At 54.8% G+C, this 19,622-nt stretch overlaps 1 protein-coding gene and 1 long non-coding RNA gene across 3 annotated transcripts in view; both read left to right on the top strand.

Annotated features, from left to right (window-relative positions):
- Positions 1-19,622, top strand: part of LOC148672477 (insulin receptor substrate 1) — a 47,847-nt gene that overhangs the window by 8,313 nt on the left and 19,912 nt on the right. The window contains exons 1-2 of one of the 2 annotated variants that reach the window (XM_088628236.1): positions 4,914-7,552; positions 8,083-11,028. In XM_088628236.1, coding sequence (XP_088484362.1) covers positions 8,283-11,028 — 2,746 coding nt within the window. In that variant the 5' untranslated portion in view covers positions 4,914-7,552; positions 8,083-8,282. Of the gene's footprint in view, positions 1-4,913; positions 7,553-8,082; positions 11,029-19,622 lie in introns of those variants that run through there. The other variant, XM_088628235.1, reaches the window with a different exon arrangement.
- LOC148672478 (uncharacterized) lies at positions 16,981-17,638 on the top strand. The gene is made up of 2 exons (XR_015935787.1): positions 16,981-17,428; positions 17,478-17,638. It is a non-coding gene; the product is annotated as an uncharacterized LOC148672478 (long non-coding RNA).

The following is a 19,622-nucleotide window of genomic DNA, read 5'->3' on the forward strand; positions in this document are numbered from 1 at the left end:
CCAGGCCAGCCAGACTTGGTGTGCTGGGCAGAGGCTTACGCATTGCCTCCAAATTGAAATGAATTAATGCATCACTGGAGCAGAATGAGATCAATTGATTTGTTCTCTTTTTGCCCACTAGAGCTTTGTCCAATCAGATGGTATGAGCAGTTGATCTGTATTACTGACTTCCTGCATAGAGCCTTTGGAATAAAAATATGGCACTGTGTGAGAAAGGTCTGTTCGGATATTGGGGTGTTGCGTGCACAGGGCCGGTGGGAATAGAGGGGTCCTGTGTGCACAGGGTGTGTTTGAATATTGGGTCACTGTGTGTGCAAGGTCTGGGTGTATAATGGGGTGCTCTGTGTGCACTTTGTGTGAAAGTTTGGGGAGCTGTGCATGCATGGTCTATGTGAAAATTGGGGTGCTGTGTGAACAGCGTCTGTTTAAAAAATGGGGTGCAGTGTGTGCCTGGCTGTTTTAAAACTGGGAAGCTGTGTGCACCAAGCCCATAACAGTATTGTGGCGCAGGGTTGGTGTAAATTACATATTCATTCTGAGCACTGTGTCAATCAGCAGAGTGCAAAAGCAAATAAATCATGTGAGCAAATGCAGGATCAACACAATGAAAACCCCAGGGGATTTCTTGACGTTCTGGACAGCCAGTGTAGTGAAACAAAGCTCCACTCTGGATCAGGGACGCAGAGTCCCAAGCTGTAGCACGACCCTCGGAGGCTGGGAGTGGCGTACGAGGAGGGAATCCGTGTTTGACACAGGCCCAATCGCAATAAATGGTCGATCTGACTGCCAGGATCCCTTGTTTGGCATTTATGGGAAGCTGTACACAGCACAATTATTGCCCCAATAAAAATTCCACCGATAATCCTGCTGAGAAATGCAATTTTGCTGACAAATGTATTTGTTGTTGCATCTAAAAGGCTCTCTCAAGTCTGATGTCCTGTGTAGGCTGGCTCTCCACCTTGTTTCCAATGAGCTTCTGTTCAACAAAGACCTTTATTTAATTGATAGTTTTGCTTTTCCATAGAATAGCAAAGCCTTTCTAAGCCGGCTGTCTTTGGCAGTTCTGCTGTGACTGACGTTACATGACGTAAATGAGGATCACTGCAGAGGTTGTTGTTGAGGGGCGTTGTGTTCGATTGATCTTCGTCATCTGACTGTCAGCAGCATGCTGCTGGCCTGAGGTGCTGTGGAATTAGGGGAAATGGCTTCGGCATCCTTCCTTGCAAAGTCCATTCTTCTTTGCGTACCGTGTTCTGAAATTGCGGAAGGGGATGGAGGACTGTACTTGCACTTCCTGTCCAGTTGGCGTAACCTGTGCGACTTCAAAAAGCATCCCCCCGGACATCAGCTCTGCCGCATGCAGTAAGCAGACATGTCAGCTCCTCCTAATTAAGCAACTGTTGGGTCCAATTAAGTCCTGGAATTAAGCAGAACTGGAATGAAAACCGGGAGGCACTGTGGCTCTCCGGGATCGGAGTTGCTGGCCCATGGATGGAGCTGTACAGTGCAGTGAAGGCGTATCGGGATTTCCATGACTCCCAAGAGCTGTAGGGCTTTTTTTCTTCCCAGTCCATCCCTCACAATTCAATTAGCCTGTTTCATTAACTAGAAAAATTAAGCATGAGCGTGGCTGAAAAAAATAGTTTATACCTCAGGAGCATCGACTTTTAAAAATAAAAGACCGTGCAAGGAGCAAATTAAATAGCTGCTGACCTATTGCAGCTGATAATTAGATCAGCAGGGTTAATTGAGGAAGATAAGTTGGAACCAAAGCAGAGGATCCTGATGAAGACGGAATATGGAAGGGGGGCTGGATCCTGCCGTCTGCCTGCTGCACTGAATCGTGCTCCTTCTGGGTAGCAGCCCAGGTTTAGAGTCTCCGCAATTCCCGGTTCCCGTCCTCGAGATTGGGGAATCTAGCAGGTGTTCTGTAAATCTTCCAGCAGCGGAAGTCTGTGGAAAACGGATAAATTGGTCTGGTGAAGCCTTAATTGGATCACTTTAACCCTTCTCCGGTCTGCAGCGCTGTGGCAGCTGCCAGAGACCTGGAAAGCCGGCCGGATTCGAGATTGCATGGAGCGGGGTTGGGAATCCCTGGCCTGTGCAGTTCACCCAGTCCTGCTCCAGGAGCCCACCGGTTCCTTGTTGGGTTTTCCTACGAGCTGAGCTCTCATGACATCGCTGTGCCCTTAATTAACCACGTAATAGGATTAATTTGATTTTTTAAAATTGTTTTGAGCTCTTGAACATGAAGGAGGCTGTTAACTGCTATTTATTGGAAGGGTTTTAAAATCTCCAATAAAAAACAATTAAGTAATATGATGGACTGGGAAAAAAAACAGGACCTGATCTAGGAACCCCCACCCTACACACAGCCGATTGTAGCAGAACCTAAAGATTAGTGATAAAAATATTTTTTTTATGGAGAGCCTTGGGGCGGAGGGGTGGCTCTGTGGCTCAGGATCTGCGCCTGTGGCTGGAAGGTTGCCGGTTCGTATCCCACAGCCGGCAGAGGAATCCTACTCCATTGGGCCCCTGAGCAAGGCCCTTAACCCCAACTGCTCCAGGGGCGCTGTACAATGGCTGACCCTGCGCTCTGACCCCAAGCTTCTCTCCCTGTCTGTGTGTCTCGTGGAGAGCAAGCTGGAGCATGCAAAAAGACAAATTCCTAATTTAAGAAATTGTATAGGGCCAATAAAGTGATGTTATCTTCTCCTTAGTTTGTCACAGATGTCCAGCTTTTACGTAATGCAAGCAAATCGCTGAGTGTTTTAGATTTAAAAAAAAAAAAGGTAATTCCTAAAACAGTCAGGATGCAGGTCGGGTCTCAGATCCCCTGCTCCTGCTGGACAGCCAGAGGCCTCTCCTGTAAATCCGAGGCAGGAGGTCTGTGTGTTCACTGCCTCCTCAAGGCGCTAGTTTCAGTAATGATTATCGTTCGGGCTCCCCGCATTACAGCTGCAGACCGTGATGGTCGTCACTCCTCCCGGGGAACGGATTTGCAGGCCTTGGGTCAGGAGGGGGCTGGCCGGTCTCCTGTGCGTGCCCGGCCGCTGACCCACACAGGCGCGTTTTGCTGGCCACCAGCTGGTATTTAGAGGCACCTGGCTGCTGCGGGGAATGGGCACCCGCGTGCCGGTCTGTGTGTAGCCTGATAGGGCGTGTGACCGGATTGTCCACGTTATCCTCGCTGCTCGGCTGTCGGCCTGGCCTGCGTGCGCTGCACACGCCTTGAGCTTCAAGGAATGGTGTGCACTCTCCTGCTTGGAGACTTGTCGTTCAAGCCTTATTCCACGGACATGCGACGGGGAGGGGCGGATGTAACGCCTGTCCCTGCCATTGCCTGCTCACTGACAATGGGACTCTGATGTTCTGTCTGAAGGGCTGGGGCGCACAGAGGTTCTGAGACTCGCTCTGGGGGAGACGCAGCTGGCCCTTGACCACTGGAGCCCCCGGCCTCCGTGGCTTCCTGCCCTCGGTGTCTGTCTGCTTTCCTCCGCCTTCCTGTCTCCCCAGTCCCGCAGTGCCCTCTTGTTTTCACTGTTTCAAGCTGTTTTGTTAATTGAGTCAATAATTGCAAATTACCAAATTACGCAAATTACCGCTACATATGGTGTTGTTTCAACAGATTCAGGGGGAGGTCAAAATCTCACACATCTGCACTCCTACATGCTGTATAAATATGCACCTACAGCCCACAGCTCTCCGCTCATTTTTTTAAGCTCCTCTCCAGGTTCACCCATGTAGCTGCCTCCCTGGCTCATTCCTCTTAAGTCATAAGGATCTTCTGTCACAATCACACACACATGGTATATTGGAGACAGTTTTAAGAGACGTCACTTAACCTAGACAGCATGCCTGTGACCAGGGAGAAAAAAAAACGTCTCACCAGGAGCCTGGCACAGCAACACGTCAAAGGGAAGAGCATGCAGACACCACCCAGAAGGTACCCCTGGCTGGGATTGAACCCAAGACTTTCAGGCTTGTGTTTAAAAAACAAAAAGAGTGCTGAGACAGGATTGGGAAGTGCCTGGCAGTAACTGAAAGGGTCAGGGAGCTCGATAGCCTGGGCAGCAGCAGAAGAGGAAGCAGTCTCCCAGCATTCAGAGGCTCGCTTCCAGAACTGAAACGAGGCCAGAGTCCAAAGAGCACCAGCGCCGCGTGGGCGTGCTGGGAGATAACAGCTCGCCGATGTAGTCGGGAGCCAGAAAACCGCTCGAGTCCCTCAAGGTGAGCGGCTGGATTTGAAGTTTACCCTGAACTCCATAGGGAGCCAGAGCGAGGAAGCCCGTGCGTTTCCGTTGTAGCCCAGACCCGAGCAGCCGATGTCCGAGCAGCCTGGAGAAGGCGAGGGCGGGTGGGTGTACAGCCCCCGTCAGCTCCTCTGCCCGAGACACAACGGCTCAGGTGGCCACAAGGCTGAGGGGCTGCTGAGGTGTAGCGCAGGCAGGAGAAGAAACGGAAACGCAGAAAAACAGCAACAAAACAGAGAGGTAGGGTGGCACGGTACAGCGGTCTTGGCGTGTGAGGCTGGGCTCGGCCGAGCGGTTCTCCCCTCGTCGGGCCCTCAGAAGCCAGCGGGGCGTGCGGTTTGGTACAGGCATGTCGTTTCCGCCTGGGCGGGGTTGGCGTTGTGCACTGGAGAGGCCCCTCCGGTCCGGGCCGCCCCAGGCGAGCTCTGCGCTCCGATCTGAGTTGCTCCCGATTCCTCCGGTCACATCCCACCTGCTCCCTCTCTCGGAGGAACAGGCGAAGGTTCATTCCCAGCTGAGAAGAACAGAGACGCATTGTTTCGGCTGTGGGGCTTCTTGACACCTTAAGAAGGCTCCACAGCCAAAACGTTTCGGTTGGGAATAACCCTTTGCCTGTTCTTTTACAGCCTGCGCATGCTGACACAGCTCCCTGCTGGAACTTCTCCTCCCTCTGTCATCTGCCTTGTGTTGGCCTCCCTTCAGAGGAGCCACCCAGACCTTCTCCGCCAGCTGCGCCTGCGCACTCCGAACCGCCGTGACTCTGCCCCACAGGCTGGTCGTTGTTTACATTCGTACGCCGGGCTCGGTGCTCGGAAACGCCGAAGCCGTTGGCTGGATGAGATGAAACAGCTTCCCGGACCAGTCCTGGAAAGCCCTGCTGGCTTTAATTCCAGCTGAGCTCGTTACTTAACCGATCCCTGAACGAAACTTGATCGGAACTTTTTCTTTCTTTTTTTTATCTGTTCCAAAAGTTGGAGATCTGAAGGTTATGTAACGCAGATTTAAGACACCAAACGCATTTAGGTGACTGAAAACCGTTAAAGAGTTCAGCGTAATCCTATTATTTGGCCAATTTGGGGTTATTAGTTAATTATGTAACCAGTGGGCATGGCTTGTGGGTCACACTCTTTCGGCAGTTTCTGGTGCTGGAAATCAGGAGATTGGAAAGAAAAGTTTTACACCATCCAGCAGTTTCTCCCGTTGGCCCCTGCCATCTTCATGTGCGTTTAAAGGGGAAAAGTCATTGGAAATCCCTTTAAATTGGTCTAAATCGCAGCTGCTGGACACCAGATGGTCACTGCTGGCCAAGTGATAATGTACTGTTTGTCCTTCACTGCAGTAAAGGTGGCGTAGAAACCCTGCTGTGTTGCAGCAACACAGCAAATCACGGGGCACAAAGTGGAGCACGCTCAAACACACCACTGCTGTGTGCATTAGCAGCACCAGAGTCTTATGTGATGTGTGTAGGGCCTGATGCAGACGATCACACCGAAGGCTTAGGTCCACACTGTGTCAGTTGTCTTAAGATATGTCCATAAGAACATATTAGAAGTTTATATAAGTTTCCAAGATCTAGTATGTGGTTAGATTTTTTTCTGAAGGCAAGAGTTTCGGGAGAATAGCTCATTTTACCATATAATTGTGTTTGAGGAATGCGCCCACCGCATGCTGTGAGATGGTGGGTCCTCTTTTCCCTGAATGTTTTCGATATGCCGTAACCAAGGCTTGAACAGAGAAGCCATTCTGGCTCCTACACACACAATAATAGTGATTTATAAAATGCAAGTTTCCTATTTCGTGCCTGGCTATTTTTACAGCCTGATCACAAGTCTAATCCTGTCCAAGAAGACTGTCCTCAATTTGTACATGTGCTGTAGTATACATATGGTTCTGATTGCCTGTTCTGTACACTCAATTCTGCAAAGAGAAATAATGCTTTTATTTACTTTTCCCTTATTAAAGAGTGCCTGGAGGCTGGCTCAGAGCTCTGAGAGTGCAGAGTCTGCATATAGGATCGGTTTTTCTAGTGTTTTCACATCTAGTTCCCAGATTTACCTCATTCATGGTAGCACTTTCCAGAGTGCGTGAAGTTTCAGATCAAAGGTGGAGGCTTAGAGATTGGAGATCCCTGAGTCACTCAGTTTGATCCAGAGGATCTTCTCCTGGGGCTTCTTGAAGGGATCCCAGAGGAATCTGATTCAGCAACAGCCCGCCATTCCACTCCCCCACCACCCTTTGTGTAAAGTAGCGCTTTGTGCCCTCGGCTTTAAGTTCCGTCCCCCTTGCCGTTTTTACTGTCAAAGCCAAAATCTGCCGGAGAAAATCTGCTGGGGTGACTTTTCTGGAAAGAAAGGGAAAGACGTGGGCTTCTCCCATCTTCAGATGCGTTTGAAGGGAAAAGTCATTGGAAATCTCATTGAATTAGTCTAAATCGGAGCTGCAGGACACCAGATGGTCATCTCGGGCCAAAGGGAGATGATGGACTGTTTGTCCTTCCGTGACCTGAGCATTCCTGCATGAAGTCCACTCCCTGTCCTTTCTGCTGCAGGCCAGAGAGGCCTCTAGCTTCCAGGCCTGCGGAAGAGCCGTACGATCGCACAAGTGGCCTCTCCGCTGTGTAGTTTTTTTCCCCCAAGAAGCCAGGGGGAGATTCCAGTCTGTTGCTTGCGGCCGTCTTGACTTTGGGGGCGCAGGAGAGACAGATCTCGGCATGGGCAGCGTGGTGCAGCTGTGGGGGGCCGAGGGGCAGTTTGCTGGCGTTTGGAATTGAGGATTTATCCTGGTCTCGGGCAGGGACAGCCGCGGTGCTTATTTCTGCTTGCGCCCGAGCGGTTAATGGCGTAACTGAGCCAGTTCAACGATCAGCTGACTTCGGCCACCCCAGCGCTCGTGAGTGCAGCTGCGGCCGTCATTTGGCTCTCTCGGTGGGGGGGGGGTTCGTTCATGACCTGACCTGGCTCGAACCCGCGACACCTGGGTCCCGAGAACGTTCCTTGCCCTTTCAAAAAGACGGGGCGCCCGAGGCCGCCGCCGATGGGGTGCCCATTGCTCGGCGTGAGCTTCAAAATAAACAACCCAGAAGAGAAGTGAAAAAACAAACAGTTTGGGATGTTTGGAGCCAAAACGGGCAGGAAAAAGCCCCTCCGCTCAGGAAGACCTGTCAGTTCGTTGCGTCTTGCCCATTCTTCCTTGCAGGAGAAGAAAGGCAGTGAGTTTCTGAAGCGTTGCAGACCACTCGTGCGAACAGGGGGCTGTTTTTGGCTCTTTTGTCTGCGATGGGTGCTCTTATCACAGTAGAGGTCTGTTCCTCTCAAATTCAAGTTAATCACTTTATTAACCCTGTACAATTTCTTGCATTAGGAATTATCTTTTCACATACCCCAGCTTAATCTCCATGAGACACACAGACAGGGAGAGAGAAGCTTGGGGTCAGAGCGCAGGGTCAGCCATTGTACGGCGCCCCTGGAGCAGTTGGGGTTAAGGGCCTTGCTCAGGAACCCAACGGAGTAGGATTCCTCTGCCGGCTGCGGGATTTGAACTGGCAACCTTCCAGCCGCAGATCCTGAGCCAAGGAGCCACCACTCCGCCCCGGTTTATTGTCATTGTACTCGTACACAGGTATATGGTATAACGAAATGCTATTTAGCTAGCTCTCAGATGGTCAGTAGTACAAAAAAGAACAAAACAACAATCCAACAACAGGCCATGTGCAAAACAACATCAGTTGTGCAAAATCATACATCAACAGACTGAAATAAAGGGTAGCAAATGCTGGGGAGTGAACTCTCTCCTCCCTGTCCCTGACTGTTCCTCCCGCTGTGTTTTCCAGGCAAGGTTCTCGGGGAGAGCCCGGAGTACGGCGCGCTGTCTCCCGGCCCGGCCTTCAAGGAGGTGTGGCAGGTGAAAGTGTGGCCTAAGGGCTTGGGCCAGTCCAAGAGCCTGGTGGGCATCTACCGGCTGTGCCTGACCGACAAGACGGTCAACTTCGTCAAGCTCAACTCGGACGCGGCGGCCGTGGTGCTGCAGCTGATGAACGTGCGGCGCTGCGGCCACTCGGAGAACTTCTTCTTCGTGGAGGTGGGCCGCTCGGCCGTGACGGGGCCCGGGGAGTTCTGGATGCAGGTGGAGGACTCGGTGGTGGCCCAGAACATGCACGAGACCCTGCTGGAGGCCATGAAGGCCCTGAGCGAGGAGTTCCGGCAGCGGAGCAAGAGCCAGTCGTCGGCGGGCGCAGGCGCGGGGGCCGGGGGCGGCTGCTCGGCCTCCCACCCCATCAGCGTGCCCTCCCGCCGGCACCACCCCCACCCGCCGCCCAGCCAGGTGGGCTTCGCCCGGCGGCCCCGCACGGAGACCCCGGGGGCCGGCAGCGCCAGCACCTCGCCCACCCCGAGGCACGGCTTCCCCCGGGCACGCACCGCCAGCGACGGCGCCCGCCCCGGCCAGGAGGACGCCCCCCCCGCGGGCGGCGGCAGTCCAGACAGATCCGGCTCCGTCACGCCGACGCTCCGGCCCAAATCGGCCCGCGCCGCCGCCGCCGCCGCCACCCCGGCGGCCAAGACCGCGCTCGGCCCGGCCAAGTCCGCCCTCGCGCCCTCCCCGGCGCCCAGCCTCTCCTCCAGCAGCGGGCACGGCTCGGAGGGCGGGGGGGGCGCGGGGGCCTACCCCAGGGCCGCCCGGGGGGCCTCCGTCTCGGGGTCCCCCAGCGACTACGGCTCCTCGGACGAGTACGGCTCCAGTCCCGGGGAGCAGGCCCCCCTCTCCTCGCAGGCCCTGACCTCCGACCCCTGCGGCGGTGAGGACGCCTCCAACTACATCGCCATGGGGCGGCGCGCGGCGGCGGCGGCTCCGCAGGCCCGGAGGGTGCTGCGGCGCTCCTCGAGCCGGGAGAGCGAGGCGGAGCGCCAGCTGCTGAGCAAGCGGGCCTCGCTGCCTCCCATGGCCCTGGACAAGCCGGCCCCGCGGCGGGGGCCCAGGGCCGGGGACGAGGCCGAGGAGGACTACGCCGTGATGGCGAGGAGCGCGAGCCGGGAGTCCTGCGCCCTGCGCCGCAGCTCCTCGGGAGGGAGCTACCTGGAGCTGCCGGGGGGCGGGCACGGCGCGGACAACGGGTACATGGCCATGCTCCCCGGCGTGGCGGCCTCCGGCTCGGGGAAGCCGGACGACTACATGGCCATGACCCCCAACAGCAGCGTCTCCCCGCCCCAGCAGATCCAGGGCCCCCGGCCCTCCCCCTCCGACGGCTACATGATGATGTCGCCCAACAGCAGCTGCTCCCCGGACCAGCGGCTGGGCGGCGGCAGCGACTACATGAACATGTCGCCGCTGAGCGGCCGCTCGGCCAGCAGCACGCCGCCCGAGCGCGAGCCGCAGGCCGAGCCGCCGCCCAGGATGGTCTACTCCTACTACTCCCTGCCCCGCTCCTACAAGCACGCCAGCAACCCCCCCGCCGGCTTCGGGGAAGCGGGGGGGGGGGGCCGGGGGCCGTCGGCAAGCGGCGGCGGCGGCAGCGGGAGGGGGCTCAGCAACGGGACCGGCCCCCCGAGGAGGACGCAGGACCGGGGGCCGGAGGGCAGGCTGCTCTCCTCCTCCTCGTACTCCTCCAGCTCGGCCAGCAGCGAGAGCCTGGGGGAGGGAGACGAGCGCCCCAACGGGAGGGGGGGCGGCGTCCAGGTGGGGGGCGGCGCCCGCGCCAAAGAGGGGCCCCAGCGCCGGGCCGGGCAGCCCAGGAGCCGGCCGGTCAGCCTGTTCGTGGACGTTTCCAAGGCCAACACCCTGCCCCGCGTGCGGGAGGCGCCCCTGCCGCCCGAGCCGAAGAGCCCCGGGGAGTACGTCAGTATCGAGTACCGGGGAGGAGGGGTGCCTGGGATACCTCACCCGTCGGGCCCCGCCAGGCCCCAGCAGCGGCCCGGCTCCTGCCTGGGCAGCTTGCACGGGCACAGCTCGCCCGAGCCCCACGCCTCCGAGTACGTCAACATGGACCTGGGCCCCCTCCTGGCCCCGCTGGGCTTCCCCGGCTACCCCACCCCGGCCGCCGCCCCGCTGGCGTTCGATGAGCACCGGCCGGACCTGGAGCCCAGCGAGGAGCCCGGCCGGGGCAAGCACGGGGCCTCAGTCCCCGAGGAGTCGCCCACCTTCGGGGATTACACCGAGATGGCCTTCAGCTTGGGGCCCCCGTCCCCCCGCTCGGCCTCTCCGGGGGGCGTGGCGAGCGTGGGGCTCGGGTTGGACTTCCCCCTGTCCAAGCCGACCCCCAACCCGGACCAGGGGGCGAAGGTGATCCGGGCTGACCCCCAGGGCCGCAGGAGGCACTGCTCCGAGACCTTCCTGGCCACCCAGTCCCTGCCCCCTTCCTCCTCTTCCTCCTCCTCCTCCTTCTCCCTCTTCCCCGATCACGCCCAGGCGGCAGCCCGGAGGCTCGCGTTTGACGGCGTCTGGGGGAAAGGGGGCGCCTGCGACGGCGCCAATGAGCCCGCCCCTCTGTGCGCCATTCCCGGATCGCCCGCTGTCCCCGTCGCCCAGGCACCCCCCTCCTCCTCCTCCTCTTCCTCCATGGAGCAAGGCCTCAACTACATCGACCTGGACCTCGCCAGCAAGGACAGCCCCCATGCCACCCTGGAGGCCGCCCCCTCCGCCCAGGTGGCCTCCCGCCTCTACTCTTCGGGCCTCGTGGCGGACGGAGGCGGCTCAGCCGCCGTGCCCAACACCTACGCCAGCATCGACTTCTACAAGTCGGAGGAGCTGCGGGCGCATCAGAGCAGCAGCAAGGAAGGCACAGGTGATCCCGGCCGGCCGACGGGTGGTTCCTTGGTTTACGGGGGGGGGTCAGAGGTCACCCACGTCCCACGTGGAATTCTGGGAGGTGCCCTGGTGCCAGCTTAGCTGTTCTTGGCTGAGGGTGTTGCAGCAGAGCGCTTGCACACGGCAGCTGTCCCGAAATGAAGACCGCGTTGGCGGTGTGGGTTCACTGAACGTGTCAGTTTGGGCTCAATCAAATGAATACCTTCCTCTTGAGCACCTTAAGCTTTAAGCCGGGCGTCTCCTGCTCGGATCCCAGGGAGATCCCAGTCTAGTCGGGGTTTACCGATTTCTAAAAACCGGGAGCAACTTAATTGCTGTCGGTTAAGCAGGTGGTTTTGTAAAGTAAATCACTGAGGACCCTTGATTGAACAGGCAGCAAGTCTCTTTAGAATGAAATATAAGAAAGAGGTGAAGAAGGCTGGTTTTGGACCACACAGAGGCAGGACATGGCGGGGGGGAGTCTCAATGGATCAGCACACCCTGACCTGTCTGAGAGGATGGGCTCTTCCCTGGAGTGATCTGAAAGCAGCCCTGGCGCACTGGCGACTCAGCCACCAGTATTATTTCACCTCTGTGTCGTATCTCCTTCTGATGAAGCGTGCCGCCTGGCCGCCTGGCTCCTTACCCAGAGCTGTCGATCAAGTTCCTCCCAGGTGGAGCTGGCTGGAGTCTTCTGGCAGAAAGGTGGGAGGTGTTCAGGTTGTGCTTCCCAACTCATTTGTTTTGAACTATTTGGAATCGATTGAATTTACTTTCTCGCGCTAGACCTGTCATTTTCTCTGAGCTGTAATTATCGGGCTTTTCCCCTGGCGAGACGCCAGTCTGTCACCACCCTTGGACTACTTAATAGTATAGCTTCTGTTTGCAGTCTGTGTGTGTGTGTCTGGGCCTGCGTGTACTTCGTGTCTCTGAGGCAGTGTAACCTGTACTATAGCCCAGGGCCTGTGAGTATTCTTGTGTGTGTGCTGTCCTGATGGAGTAGAGTAATATACACATAGTGTGGAGTTTTTAAAACGAAAGAGTTAGAGCCGATGGGAACAGTAAGAAGTAAAATAAGTGCAAGATACAGAGATTGTGGGAGTTGTGTGAATGGATGATAGGCTCTGCAGGTGTCAGTGTGATCAGGTGGGTCTTCAGAAGGGGGATCAGCAGACTGTAGATCCCCAGGTGTCAATGTGATCAGGTGGGTCATGGGGAGAGGATCGGCAGGCTGTAGATCCCCAAGTGTCAATGTGATCAGGTGGGTCATGGGGAGAGGATCAGCAGGCTGTAGATCCCCAAGTGTCAATGTGATCAGGTGGGTCATGGGGAGAGGATCAGCAGGCTGTAGATCCCCAGGTGTCAATGTGATCAGGTGGGTCATGGGGAGAGGATCAGCAGGCTGTAGATCCCCAGGTGTCAATGTGATCAGGTGGGTCAAATGAGAGAGGATCAGCCTATTGTAGATCCACAGATGTCAGTGTGCTCAGGTGGGTCTTCAGGAGAGGGATCAGCAGACTGTAGATCTAGGTGGGCCTAATAGCCTGTCTGTTGTAACTCTCCTGGTGTTTTCCATCTTCACGGCTTCTTGAAGTGCCTGGAAAGTGCGTTCTGTGGATTGGTTGACAGGAACGGGAGGGGCTTGCAACAACACGCCTGCCCGACTGAGCACTGCCCATGAATGTGCTGCTTGGAGACATGTGGCAGTTGAATGACTGAAAAAAGCATACAAGAATGCAGTTTTTTTTGCTTGTGTGGAGGATAACTTGCCGAGTCATGCGGGCGAATGGAGTGCGGGGAGATGGCCGGCTCGTTCCGCTCCAGAGCCAGGTAGTTCAGGCATGTCCGAGTTTCGCTCTGGGAAAAGCAGCCGTGTCATGTGGGCTTTTGTTCAAGCAGCTCAAGTTAGTCTTCGCCCTGAAGGGCTCTTCGGCTCCTAACTTTGTAGCCAGTTTATGGAAGCAGCAGATAGGTTTCAGGCTTGAAGTGGGAGGTTTGCTTCAGAATGAGAACAGTAGTCGCTTCCTTACACAAAGAGTAGTAGGGGTCTGGAGCCCGCTGCCCAACTGTGGGTTTTCCCCTGCTTACGGGGGGGACCCCACTGAGCGATGCCAGCCTGTCCTGAACCCCTCCAGGACTGGGTCTCGGTGATGCTGGTGGTTCAGATGGAGCAGGCCGCTCAGTGAGTCTGGAGGTTTTCCAGGTCTCTTCCAAGCAGCAGGACCTGAAGACCTGGGAGGGGATGTCAAATTTGTCCCGTTAAGCCAATAATGAGCTGATTGAGCTCATTAAGAAATTAGTTGGAATGAAAACCTGCAGACACACTGACCCCCTCAGGACCAGGACTGGACAACCTGCTGATACACTGACCCCCCCAGGACCAGGACTGGACACCCTGCAGACGCACTGACCCCCTCAGGACCAGGACTGGACACCCTGCAGACGCACTGACCCCCCAGGACCAAGACTGGACCTCCTCCCAGGACAGTCGGTCAGTCAATAGGTTTTCTATACAGCTGAGCTCTTTACTGGCTTAACTGGACCAGTTTTGACAGCGTCTCCCAGCTCTCCAGCTGCTGCTCCTTGGAAGAGACCCTGCGGGTGCTGCAGCCCTCCGGGGCCAAGACTGGGGACCCCCGTCTCGGCTGCTTCGCTCCTTCTTCTTTAGAACTGCCCACCTCTGCTGTGTTGCTGATTGCTCAGAGGCTGCAGGGCTTGATGTGTGTGGATCTGCAAGAACCTGCCAGTCACAAGGAATCGGTCCACCCCGGTGCTTTCCCCACAGTGTTACCCTGGCGTATCATACCTCAGTACTGTTTGGCATGGGGGCAGGAGGTCCACATGACAGAACCGTCCTCTGATCTCCCCAGCATGCTCGCACAGCACAGCCACGCGTTACCTAGACAGTCTGGGAGCTAATTACAGTGCAGCGCACTCAGGAATTTACTGCGGGACAGGTGGAAGGTGAGCAGACAAGCACGGACTCTCTTCAGCGTGGAGGAGAGATCGGATCCTGGTTCTGCCCGGGGGGGGGGGGGGGGGGATCAGAGGGGTTTTTCCAGAGCCGGGCCGAGCCAAGGGGGTGCTTGCAATCCCTCCTGGGTTGAGGCTTGCACGCCCCCCCCCAGTGCTGGAAGCAGGAGCGCGGCAGGAACACGTGGCCGTTCTTCCCGGGAGAGGAGAGGGGCGGGCCGGGTGTCTGACAGTGAAACAGGGGCAAACCGGCTCTTATTATCCGAGCGGAGCATGGAGAGCTGTGCTGCTTTAAGGAAGCCACGGCACGCGATTTCTCCTGGAACGAAGGCCCTTGTGGGATAGTGGCATCGGAATAAAGCTTTGATCCCACACAGATCGGGGGGAGGGGGGCAGTCGTTTTCCCCGCCTGATGTATTATTCCGTGGTTGAAAGGGGTTTCAAGCACTGCGGTTTCGAGTGCGAGGAATGCATCCCAAAGAGTCTTCCCGGAAGAGGTGGTCACATGGTCCCCTGTAGCTGGGGGTGTTAGAAACGGACTCTCTTTCGCTCCGGCATTCGCTTAGAAAGAGGTGTCCAGGTGGCCAGATATCCAGTCAGCAGAAACAAGAGGCTGCCACTCTTTCACGCTCTAAAACAATGATTACATGATTTTTCCTTGTGTCCTGCCATCAGGCTTCAAACGCTGCCCTGACGCACACAGCACTTTCCCTGGGTAAAGCAAAACACAGGGGTGTTTACAGTGGAAACTGTGGTAGCAGCCTGGTGAAGGCGCTAACCATGAAATCACTGGTAATTTGCCTGTACTTTTTCTCATGTCGCTTCTCATCTCGCCCTTCTCGAAGAGGGCTAGAGTGGCAGTCACAGATCAATACTGTACATCGCATCGCAGATCAATGAATCCCATTGATCCTCCGGCAAACGAGGCCAGTGTTCCTGATCAGCCTGGCCCTGGTATTCTTACAAAAGTATCTGAACATATGGGCGGACACCTGCTTCTCTGCGATATCGCTCCGAGAGCAAAAGGTGAATGTGACTCCAGCAAACGGGTGCAGTCGTCCACGTCAGATGTGCCGTTACCTGTAAGAGTGTCAGAGCCAGGAAAGAGGCTCTGTTGCCGAGGGAATCCGAGTATGAGGACAGGGAGATGGTCATGACTCAACCGCTGTGAATGAGTCTGATCAATAACTAAGTGAATAAGCCAGTTTTTCCTTTTGTTGTCGATTCGGGGTCCTGCCTGGGCTTTCATGCACTTGCGCTGGAGTGACACTTGCATGAGCTGTTTTTCTGATTGTCGTCTCGCACTGATACTCAGAATACAGTTCTGTTGTGATGACAGGAGAGCTTGACTTTAGTTTGTCTTTAACCATTAATGTTGTTTTTGTAATCAGAATATTTAAAATGATACTTTGATTAATGTTATGCTGTTTTATTAAATTCGTATGAAATTCATTACAATTTATTTACAATACCTTTAATATTTATTGCACTATAGGAACAGTATGCTGTGTTGCTGGAAACAAGGTGCTGTGTTGCGGGAAACGAGGTGCTGAGATGCAGGAAAGGAAACAAGTTGCTGTGTTGCGGGAAATGAAACAAGTTGCTGTTTTGCTGGAAAGGAAACAAGGTGCTGTGTTGTGGGAAAGGAAACTAGGTGCTGTGTTGCGGGAAAAGAGGTGCTGAGATGCAGGAAAGGAAACAAGGTGCTGTTTTGCTGGAAAGGAAACAAGTTGCTGTGTTGCGGGAAAGGAAACAAGGTGCTGTGCTGCGGGAAACGAGGTGCTGAGTTGCAGGAAAGGAAACAAGTTGCAGTGTTGCAGGAAAGGAAACAAGTTGCTGTGTTGCGGGAAATGAAACAAGTTGCTGTGTTGTGGGAAATGAAACAAGGTGCTGTGTTGCGGGAAATGAAACAAGTTGCTGTTTTGCTGGAAAGGAAACAAAGCGCTGTGTTGCGGGAAACGAGGTGCTGAGATGCAGGAAACGAAACAAGGTGTTGTGTTGCAGGAAAGGAAACAAGGTGCTATTTTGCGGGAAAGGAAACAAGGTGCTGTGTTGCGGGAAAGGAAACAAGGTGTTGTGCTGCGGGAAAGGAAACAAGGTGCTGTGCTGATGGAAACGAAGTGCTGAGTTGCAGGAAAGGAAACAAGTTGCAGTGTTGCAGGAAAGGAAACAAGTTGCTGTGTTGCGGGAAATGAAACAAGGTGCTGTGTTGTGGGAAATGAAACAAGTTGCTGTGTTGCGGGAAAGGAAACAAGGTGCTGTGCTGCGGGAAACGAGGTGCTGAGTTGCAGGAAAGGAAACAAGTTGCTGTGTTGCGGGAAATGAAACAAGTTGCTGTTTTGCTGGAAAGGAAACAAGGTGCTGTGTTGTGGGAAAGGAAACAAAGTGCTGTGTTGTGGGAAACAAGGTGCTGTGTTGCGGGAAACGAGGTGCTGAGATGCAGGAAACGAAACAAGGTGCTGTGTTGCAGGAAAGGAAACAAGGTGCTATTTTGCGGGAAAGGAAACAAGGTGCTGTTTTGCTGGAAAGGAAACAAGGTGTTGTGCTGCGGGAAAGGAAACAAGGTGCTGTGTTGCGGGAAATGAAACAAGTTGCTGTGTTGCGGGAAATGAAACAAGTTGCTGTTTTGCTGGAAAGGAAACAAGGTGCTGTTTTGCTGGAAAGGAAACAAGGTGCTGTGTTGTGGGAAAGGAAACTAGGTGCTGTGTTGCGGGAAAAGAGGTGCTGAGATGCAGGAAAGGAAACAAGGTGCTGTTTTGCTGGAAAGGAAACAAGTTGCTGTGTTGCGGGAAAGGAAACAAGGTGCTGTGCTGCGGGAAACGAGGTGCTGAGTTGCAGGAAAGGAAACAAGTTGCTGTGTTGCGGGAAATGAAACAAGTTGCTGTGTTGTGGGAAATGAAACAAGGTGCTGTGTTGCGGGAAATGAAACAAGTTGCTGTTTTGCTGGAAAGGAAACAAAGCGCTGTGTTGCGGGAAACGAGGTGCTGAGATGCAGGAAACGAAACAAGGTGTTGTGTTGCAGGAAAGGAAACAAGGTGCTATTTTGCGGGAAAGGAAACAAGGTGCTGTGTTGCGGGAAAGGAAACAAGGTGTTGTGCTGCGGGGAAGGAAACAAGGTGCTGTGCTGATGGAAACGAAGTGCTGAGTTGCAGGAAAGGAAACAAGTTGCAGTGTTGCAGGAAAGGAAACAAGTTGCTGTGTTGCGGGAAATGAAACAAGGTGCTGTGTTGTGGGAAATGAAACAAGTTGCTGTGTTGCGGGAAAGGAAACAAGGTGCTGTGCTGCGGGAAACGAGGTGCTGAGTTGCAGGAAAGGAAACAAGTTGCTGTGTTGCGGGAAATGAAACAAGTTGCTGTTTTGCTGGAAAGGAAACAAGGTGCTGTGTTGTGGGAAAGGAAACAAAGTGCTGTGTTGTGGGAAACAAGGTGCTGTGTTGCGGGAAACGAGGTGCTGAGATGCAGGAAACGAAACAAGGTGCTGTGTTGCAGGAAAGGAAACAAGGTGCTATTTTGCGGGAAAGGAAACAAGGTGCTGTTTTGCTGGAAAGGAAACAAGGTGTTGTGCTGCGGGAAAGGAAACAAGGTGCTGTGTTGCGGGAAATGAAACAAGTTGCTGTGTTGCGGGAAATGAAACAAGTTGCTGTTTTGCTGGAAAGGAAACAAGGTGCTGTGTTGTGGGAAAGGAAACAAAGTGCTGTGTTGTGGGAAACAAGGTGCTGTGTTGCAGGAAAGGAAACAAGTTGCTATTTTGCGGGAAAGGAAACAAGGTGCTGTTTTGCTGGAAAGGAAACAAGGTGCTGTGCTGCGGGAAAGGAAACAAGGTGCTGTGCTGATGGAAACGAAGTGCTGAGTTGCAGGAAAGGAAACAAGTTGCAGTGTTGCAGGAAAGGAAACAAGTTGCTGTGTTGCAGAAAATGAAACAAGGTGCTTTGTTGCGGAAAATGAAACAAGTTGCTGTGTTGCGGGAAAGGAAACAAGTTGCTGTGTTGCGGTAAACAAGGTGACGTGTAGAAACAGTCTGGGAATGGGATGTCCAGGTCCACATCACTGGTTTTGGAAGCCCCTGTATCTGGGGTGTGGTTGTGTATAACTGTGCATTAGAAGGCAGATGTGTTAATAATCTGGGCAGTGTCGGTACAGTGTGTCCGTTGTCAGGGGCTAGGGCTTGTGTCCACACTGTGGCCTCCTCCACTTCGGATGAAAGGCGCTATGCAGTTGCAGGGACGTTGTTTGCAGGAAAGCGATCCCACGGCTACCTTTCTTCAGCAGGCCTGCAAGGTTTCCTGCTCCTTTCCCCTTTTCTCTCCTGTGCTCAATTATCTGCCTGTGTGGGCATCTTAAGCTCATCTATAAAACTAGGTAGACTGTAATTTGCCTATTTTGAGATGTGCTTTGCTGCTGCTGAGGAGGGGGGGTGATTTCCAGGTCTGGTGGTTGGGTTCCATGTGTGGAACAAATTCCGGCTCCGGAAGTCAAGGAGGAGTTGGCGTACATGTGGATGGGGGGGGTTTCTAATAAAATCGCTGCTGCAGAGAACAGCCAGCTCCTGGCCTCTGTTCAGCTGAGCGGTGTGCCTGCGCTAGTGTCCACGCAGCTGATATGCGGGTGGAAAAGTCAATAAATGGATCGGAGGCGCTCTCCAGGCTGTGCGTGGACGTGCTTCTGGGTGCGGTTCGGGAGGGGCTGGGAAGCCGGGGAGGAGCGCGGTGTGGTCGGGACAGAGGCCCTGCAGATCCGGAGTACAAGGAGAGCTGTGCTCGTGAAGGGCACTTCAGGAGATTTACAAGGCCTGGGACTGGAGAGCATTGATGGTGGCGCTGGCGAGCACCCAGTAGAGCTCTCTGTGACTCTTGCCAGGAAACCCATTTCATGTTCCAGTTCTCGATTCTTCCCATCTCAGAGGGGTGCATAACTGCAGGTGAGCTTCCGAAGGAACACTTGAAGCGTTTTTGTCATTGAGAGCTGTGCCAGTCCCCTCTTCTTCAGCTGTAGTACCGTAGCTCCACTCCAGTGTCTGGGCTCTACTCCAGTGCCACGGTTTTCGATCTCCTTCTGCACCTCCGCTCCAGTTTCAGAGCTGTAGTCCAGTGCCACAGTTTCAGCTCTCGTACCACAGCGCCGCTCCCGTTTCAGAGCTGCACTCCACAGTTTCAGCTCTGGGATTGCAGTTTAATCTGGCGTCGGGCTTTGCCAGCTGTGAGCGTTAGTACAGATTGTCCCAGCAAAACAGTCGTAACTCTTGCGAAATTCACTTTTATATCTCCTGGCCCTCACACATCTCTCCTATCCCTGTAGACTCCTGTTGGACTGTGCGGTTTGAAACGTTCTGCACCCGACTGCACTCTGTAGAAGCCTGCTTGAATGCAACACTCCGGTGAACACGAAGAGCACTTTCTGTGCCTGGGTCGTAAAGCCCCGAGCTGGTGGCCAGCGGGGCCGGCAGACCGATCGGCGGGCGCAGCGGACAGAAAGGAAATGGGCAGAGGGAATCGGGGCCCGGCTTGGGGGTGGGCTGGGCTCCGAGCGCGTGGAGCCGGAGTGATTTCGTCGGAGGCGCGCGAAGGAGAGAGAGCTCTGCGGGAGGAGGGGGAGACCCTGGCGGCATGCCCGGTGTGGTCTG

The sequence above is a fragment of the Lepisosteus platostomus genome, chromosome 4 (assembly GCF_059453375.1).
Source record: "Lepisosteus platostomus isolate fLepPlt1 chromosome 4, fLepPlt1.hap1, whole genome shotgun sequence".
Classification (NCBI taxonomy): Eukaryota; Metazoa; Chordata; class Actinopteri; order Semionotiformes; family Lepisosteidae; genus Lepisosteus; species Lepisosteus platostomus.